The sequence below is a fragment of the Malania oleifera genome, chromosome 3 (genome assembly GCF_029873635.1).
Source record: "Malania oleifera isolate guangnan ecotype guangnan chromosome 3, ASM2987363v1, whole genome shotgun sequence".
Lineage (NCBI taxonomy): Eukaryota > Viridiplantae > Streptophyta > Magnoliopsida > Santalales > Ximeniaceae > Malania > Malania oleifera.
The window spans coordinates 28946382-28954507 of record NC_080419.1 but is presented as its reverse complement, the minus strand read 5'-3'; the positions used below and the strand labels follow the sequence as shown (position 1 = coordinate 28954507).

The following is an 8126-nucleotide window of genomic DNA, read 5'->3' as shown; positions in this document are numbered from 1 at the left end:
AAAACTTACTAAGATATCCAAAATGAAATTCTCTGGTGTATATTATTTATAAATGATATCGTACTAATTGATGAAACTACCAATGGAGTAAAATCCAAATTATAATTATGGAGATGAATATTGAAATTCAACAATTTTGATATTTTAGTACACGTAGAAATAAGATAGAATATATTTAATTTCAAAATCAATAGGAGGAATCATTGAAGAGAAAAGTAAGTTATTTTTCAAGAAATTAATAACACTAGTAGATTTCAAATCTGGATTCGCAACTTGAAAGTAAAAACTAAGATGAAGTAATACACAGAGTTAAAATATGTTGGGTAAAACAAAAGTATTTCGTATGTGTTGTGGAATCGTAGAATATCCTTAAAATTAAAAAAAAAAAAAAAATTACAACACCTACAAGACTAAATATGTTGTATAAATCAGAATGTTAGGCAAATAAGTAAATAACATATCCAAAAAGTAAATATTGTCTGACAAGGTGATGAGTGGTATAACACTAAAATATAAATTAAGGAGCACATTTACTTCAAGTTAGGCATAACAACTAAAGAAAAGGGAAGAGCAACTAAACTGCCGCCTTGAAAGGTAGGCTAAATAGTGCAGCAATGAGGAGAAGTTAGGAGTAAGTGAAGAACCATTAAATAACAATAGAAGAGATAAAGACAGACCTAAATAATTGAAATGACATAATGAGTTAAAATTAATAATCCTCAAATTGTCAGAGAAAATGGGAATAAATTATCAGAAAAGGGTTCATGTAATCGAACCCAGGTGGAGTAACCCATGGCTCAATTTGTTGTTATTTTTCCAAGCCCAGTAACTAACTTTGGGGCTGTGGCCAGCTGCTTTAGAATCCTGAAACCATGATGGGCTTGGTCCAGGGTGTTAAGATTGACGAGTCATCATGGGCTTGGTCCGACTTCTTGTGGTAAATACTCGTTATGATAGGTAACTTGAACATGTAACTTGGAAACCAAGGGAATCTTGGTTAGAGCACTTCAACAAAAGAAAAAAGCAAAGAAAAGAAAGGGAGGAGAACCAATTGGTAGATCTTGTAAAAGAAACAACCAGCAGATTAAGAAATCAGGAAATCGTGTCATGTGATTCTAATTGAAAGCAGATAATAAAATCAAGATCCGAACTGAACTGAACTGAACCGAACCAAACTTCGATTATAATCAGATTTCATGTTTATTGTTACTAAAATACTTACAAGATCTACTTTCCCATCGAAACCGGCCCAAAAACCGTGCTCACAATCAAAACCACAAAGAAACAGATCAATCATGCTTGAATGGAATACACATTTATACTATATCTAGATTTAGAAAATTATTTAGAATGATCATAAATATATTACAGAATATGTTCCTGTTTGGAATAATACCTGCATGGACTATCTTTCTCATTCACCCACAAGAGAGAAATCTTCTGTCAAACCAGCATTATCAGCGTCATATCTATGATTCATCCATGAAAACAGCACCATGCCCGCTGGATTTCATAAATTTTTTCAGCAACAGAACCACAATAGCTATTGTAAGTCCAACAGCTGCCCATGTGAACAAACGATCATCAGCTGGTCTTTGAACCCTGAGTTCTGGCGTTTGCAGCAGCTGCTCACCGGAATCTCCAGCACTAACCTGTCTTGACAACACTGGTCTTGCATTGGCATTCCCAGGAGCCTCATGTGGGTCTTCAGCAATCCTGTCATCTGGCCCAGGATTTTGATGCCCTTCCCCAGCAGATGCAGGGTCTGCATTTTGAGGACTCGCAGGTGCTTCACCTTCTATTTTGGGTGAGTGTTCATCCGAAGACTCTGAAGGACTGACCTGAGGAACTTGGGGGACCTTACTTAGCATATATTCATGAATCTGGGACACCAGAAGAATTGTGAGTGAGCATTTGATTTTTGCATGAGAAAACATGGAACTGGGAGGAGGATGTAAGTTGAAAACAAACCTCATTCATTAGTTTCTGACGTTCTGGAGTCCCAAATTTTGGGGCTACTTCACGAGATTTGATGGCGAGAGCACGCCTTTCTTCCTTCTTGTAATCTAGTGAGCCTAATGCGCCGTTTGGGTTGGTTGGCATGAATGCAATTAGAGCTACCAAAGCAGTCCGAACTGCCACAAGGAGCATTACCCAATGTTAAAAAATGAATAATATTGTACTTAAGCATGCAAAGACATCATTTGTTTGTTAAGATAAAATCCATGGAGACTGGTAAGGGATGGTCCCTCTACAAATAGAACATAGAATTTGAGACTGTCCAATACAAAGTTGCCATGTATCCACAAGTGGGACGAACGACGAACTCAGCCTTGAGAATAGAATTATATCAAGGTTAACTCAGTCCATAAGTGGGCTCATTTGATGACATGTTACCTTACATGCCAACATGAGATTTTGTATAATTATAAATCCTACGTCAGGCGCAGTCCTTTTAAAGTTTCATTAACTTCTAAATTTTGCAGTGAGCACTAAAATTTTTTCTTTGCAGCTGGGATAAGAACATGCACATTTTGTTGGAAAATTTTCATTCAAAACCCAGTTTCGTTTGATTGCGTGTACAGGTTCTGGCCCAGGCAACACCAAAATCATTAGTCTAAAAGTTCATGGTCTGATAGGTGAGGAACCAAACACACCAAAAGCACAGAAAAAGAAATTAGGACAGGTAAACACACTAAAAATCTAAAAGGGGAAGCACCACCCCTGGAGCTATTTTTGTTGCTTTCATGGAATATCCAACCTTAAGCAATGCATTATAGCCATGGAAGAAAACAAATATAGTTCAAAAATAGGGCCACTCCAAAGTATTGTTAGGAACCCAAAAAAATTCAAATGATGTCATACTAAATTGTTTAAAAAAAGAAAAGTTTACCACTCCATGATGGCTGCCAGTGCTCAGGGTGATGATTGGATATACTTAAGCATATCTTGGTTTGAGTTTCGAAGCGACCATTTGGCTGAAACAAGGGCAGTGAAACTTTTATTAGCACAAATAAGATGAAGAAGTTATGATTGAAATTTTTAAAAGCTCGCCTAAATATCTGAATAATCATAAAGATGACACTGCGTCCTAAATATGCACACACATAAAAGCACATGCTCTCACGCGTGCGCACACATATAGTGATGTTTAATGTTAGATTTTAGAGGAGAAAATTACAGTTAACAACATAAAAGCAGGAGGCTGGAATGGATATTCTGCAGGCAATTGTATCCGTCCATGATAGATGCCTCCTTCAAACTCAGAATCAGCAGGCCCCCTGATTGCAAACTGCCATTCAAATATATTCTCCTGCCAAAACAAATCAAAATTTAGTACTACTAGTGTAGAACATAATGGTTTTACGTGCATTTAATCAACCTAAATTCAAAGAACCAATTAAAGAATTTCCACATCAACAAGCCTTTAATATCCCAATGATGGAAATTTATATTTTATTGCACTTAATATACAGAAAATGTTGTTCTTGAATGTTCAAATTCTTCAGCCACATATGTATCTGGTCTTGTTGCAATCATATCCATTGATCACTACAATTTATCAAGCACTCCCAACGCAAACAAATACGATCCTATTGGCTATTGGCAGTAAAATCCTCAATCCTTTCTTTCAAAGAAGGAAGCAGTGGAGGTGCCCTCAAGATTGCTCTAAGGTGTCCTAGCCCCTTTTCATCGACCTTAACAGTCAAAAACCCACAAATTTGAATCCCACAAAACCAAAATTACACTTCATGTTCTCAACATATGCCCGTGTCAGATTCATCCTCACACACCTCCACTTAAGGGTTAAAATGGCAGCCCCTCCACCCCCCCCCCCCCCCCCCCCCCCCGGGGGCGCGGGGCGGGGGGTACCAAATAGATGACTGCAAAACAGCATCGAGCTCCATTTGGCCTTTAAAAATAAGAGAGGCAAGTGATTTAAAATTTCAAATCATTTGATTTACCGAAGGACCCAAAATCAAATGCTCATCAACAAAAGGAAGCATGAGATCAGAAGATCACACAATCACGAAATTTAGGGACCCAAAATCAAATGCTCAGAGACCTAACGAAGCTTTCCACGGCAAAACAAACCCCAATTACGTACCTCAGGTCCACACCCCATCCTAATCGCACAAATCAACCCAAAAACCATAAAATCCCAAAACAAAAACCATCAGAAACGCTGGAATTCGAGAACAACGACAGATCACCCATCACAAAAACCATACAGAGAGAGAGAGAGAGAGAGAGAGAGAGAGAGAGAGAGAGAGAGAGAGAGAGAGAGAGAATAAATTAAAAGCAGGCGGAGATCTGTTAACGAACCTCGAGAGGGAGGCTCATGAAATCATCGGAGGGGTTGGACTGCATCTCCTTAACCTCCTGCAGGATCCGCTTCACCGCGGGGTTCTTCCGGTTGTACTTGTCTTCCGCCATGACCGTCGCAAACCGCGATCAATTCACCGGCGTCTAATCGCCCGACCGAGCTCTTCAATGTGTGTATCCACGGGTTTGCACAGAGAGAGAGAGAGAAAGACTCCTCGGAGACGCGTTCTATAAAGTGAGGGAGATCTGGAGCGAGCGACGTTCACTCTTTCGGGAAGGAGACCTCGACGACCTTGAACCAAGGGGACACGTCATACGAAGTGGATTTTCATACGTGTTATTTTTTAATTGGGTAGAAGTCGTCGGTGTGAGGGTCCGTGGCACGTTGATTTTTTTCTTTTTACGGTTGGAAAAAAATAATTTTAATGAAAATAGAGTTCCTAATTATTTTTCATTATTAAAAATTTCCTAGCTTGAACTGTATAGCGGTAATGTTTATAATCAATATTTTTTATAATAATTCATAGAGTCCTATTTTGTTAGCCTAGATCTCTATTTTCTGTCAATTTATCATCAAAAAATCAAATAAAATTTTTGAAAATGTTATAAAATGATCCAAGAATTAATAATAAAATAAATAGAAATAAGCTGAAAAATAAATAAAAACGAGACCGAATTTTTACGTGATTCGGCTATGCCTACTTTATGAGCGGATGAGATCAAAACTTCACTATTACGGGAAGAATTATAATATGATATACAACCGATCTTGTACAAAATATCTCTATCTTCTTTTTATCTGTTCTTCACTTTCTCTTTCATTTTCTCTTATACTCACTATATGTTTACTTACATGGAAGCATCAAATATGTGTCCTAAATGAAAAGAAGAGGGTGTCCTTTTATAGGGCAATATGGATAGCTAAGTATTTAGTAGGGGAAAAATCTAAGGGGTGGAAGATGGGGTGACATAGATTTTATTAGTGCAAACATATGGGGCAAGTTCACATGGGACATAAATTAATGCAGATAAATGGGGTAGGCTCATAGTTGACATGGAGGACATCCACCTATATTTCATAACACTCCCCATTGGATGTCACCCATATATTAACTCATTTCGCTAAGATCTTTAAAATATTTCATTCCGATAAGATGAACCAATTGCTTGAATGGTGTAGTAGGCAAAATTTTGGTGAACAAATTTGTTAGATTATTACTTGATCGGATCTGTTGAACATCTATATCACCATTCTTTTGGAATTCATGTGTATAGAAGAATTTTGGAAAAATATGTTTCATTATGTTACCCTTTTTATATCCTCTTCTCAGTTGAACTATACATGCAATATTGTCTTCATATAAAATTGGTGGAATATCATTGATTGATTGAAGACTATAATTTACTTCGATATGAGAAATCATTGATCTGAGTCACACGCATTCTCTACTAACTTCATAAATAGCTAGTACTTCAGAATAATTAGAGGATATTGGTGTAATCATACGCTTTACTCTCAAATAGCATTGAATGTGTTTAATTCCATTCCAATGTCGCCGAATAGGAGCAGAGTTATATCTTACTAGTAGATTTACAGCAAATGCAATCTCGAGTCTTGTACAATTTTCCAAATACATCAAAGAGCTGACAATACTTATATATGGAACTTCAAGATCAAGTAATTCCTCTCCCTCATCATGAGGCTTAAATATGGTACTTCATGATCAAGTAATTTCTCCCCCTCATCATGAGTTTAAATTGATCTTTCTTAACATAATCGCACCATCATTGGAGATCCCAAACGATGAATTTTATTCATATTAAATTGTCTTAATACCTTTTCGGTATATTTAGATTAAGAATTCCGCCATTTATATGTTCAATCTGTAGGCCAAGACAATATTTTGTCTTTCCCAAATCTTTCATCCCAAATTACGCCATTAAATAATTAATAGTTTTAGTGACCTCTTCAGGAGTCCCAACTAAATTCAAATCATCAACATAAACAGTAATTATAGTAAACATGGATTCTGATTTTTTAATAAAAATGTATGGACAAATTGGATCATGTATGAAACCTTCTTTCACAAGGTACTTACTTAATCGATTGTACCACATGCGTCCAAATTGCGTTAGTTCATATAAAGAACGTTGGAGTTTAATCAAATTTAAATTTCTAAGTTTTTCTTCAGGCAATTTAAATCCCCTTCAAGGATTTTCATATAAATTTCAATATCCAATGATCCATATATGTATGCTATCCCTACGTCCATAAGACGCATGTTCAGTCGTTCATCGACTGCTAGCCCAATTAAGAATCTAAAAGTAATTCCATCTATTATGGGAGAATATGTCTCCTCATAATTAATTCCGGATTTCTTCAAGAAACCTTGTACCACAAGCCTTACTTTATATTGAGTAATTTCATTATTTTCATTTCCTTTGTGCACAAATACTCATTTGTATTCAACGGGCTAGACATCTTCTAGTGTCTGAACTATAGGTCCAAAAACTTCTCTTTTTAGTAGAGAGTTTAATTCTAATGTAATAGCCTCTTTCCATTTTGGCCAATCACTTTTATATCGACATTCATAAATAGATTTAGGTTTAGGATCCTCATTACTTATGGTAATGTTTGTAGCTACTGTATATGCATATGTGTTGTTAAAAACAACTTTATTTCTATCCCACATCTCTCTTGTATAATGAATTGAGATCTCATTATTATTTACAGGTACCTGTCCCTTTTTAAGGGATATCTCTTCAGGAGTTTTCTTTTTAGGAGATTTCTCTTCAAGAGGTTCTACAATAGAGATTTCATTTTCAAGAGAAACAGGCTTGTGAATGTCGAATGGATTATCCACCTCTGTAACACCATCTGGAGTGTTAACAAATTTTAACCTTCTCCTTCTAGGAGTTTTATTTTTTGCACCAACAGGTCTTCCATACTTAACTTGTGGCTTAGGTTTATTAGCCGACCGTTGTCCGTTAAGAACATCAATACGTGCTGGAATATTTGCAGCAGGTATATGAGATTTTAGTATGACCTTGGTATCTGCAAAAGAATCTGGTAATTGATTCGCAATCCCTTGCAAATGGATAATCTTCTGAACTTCAAGTTCACTTTGATTTGTGCAAAAATCTAAATGAGATAAACTCATGGCATTCCATGTGATTTCATGTTGTGCTTCAGGCACTGATTCTTCTCCCTCTAATGTAGGGAATACTGCTTTATTAAAATGACAATTAATTTCTCTTGAGAACATGCAATACACATGAAATTAGTTGATAAAAGAATCTTTTGATTTTTTAGCGGATCGCCATGTGAATTTTCAATGATTCTTCGCATCATTACATCTCTAAGATGTCCAAGATATTCAGGTTAAAGTGTAAATAACTTTGGGTCATTGCATTTTTGGTGCAAGACATTATATGATTATACTACTGTTTTTAATTTTTGGATAATATAGTCTAAAAGATAAAGTTGTTAATTTTTCTAAAATCTGTTTCTTCCCATAAATAATAGAAGTAATATAAAAAAATTATTTACTGCTTTCATTTTTAGTTTCGATGTGATATCATTGATTTTCCCGCTTTTGGGGGTCATCCCTCTTCTGGGGATTATTTCTCTTCTGGGGGATCTATTGGTTTTTTGAGTTCGATCCATGTTTTGATGCTGACAAAGCACATGTTTCTTATCTGTGTATTAGTATGTGAACAGGTCTTTAATTCAAACACACATATAAGGGGAAGTGGAAGTCAAGAGGAACTTCAAGTTTATCATCATTCTGGTGCTTTCC

General features: G+C 36.1%; 1 protein-coding gene across 1 annotated transcript; it reads right to left on the bottom strand.

Moving 5' to 3' along the window:
* Positions 1–1151: 1151 nt before the first annotated feature.
* Positions 1152–4840, bottom strand: LOC131150279 (ubiquitin-conjugating enzyme E2 32). Its single transcript, XM_058100888.1, has 5 exons — positions 4327–4840; positions 3182–3313; positions 2894–2978; positions 1972–2135; positions 1152–1883 (listed from the first exon to the last, which is right to left on the bottom strand). Exons 1-5 carry the CDS (start codon positions 4435–4437, stop codon positions 1470–1472), a joined length of 906 nt encoding a protein of 301 aa, XP_057956871.1. The 5' UTR covers positions 4438–4840; the 3' UTR covers positions 1152–1469.
* Positions 4841–8126: the final 3286 nt, after the last annotated feature.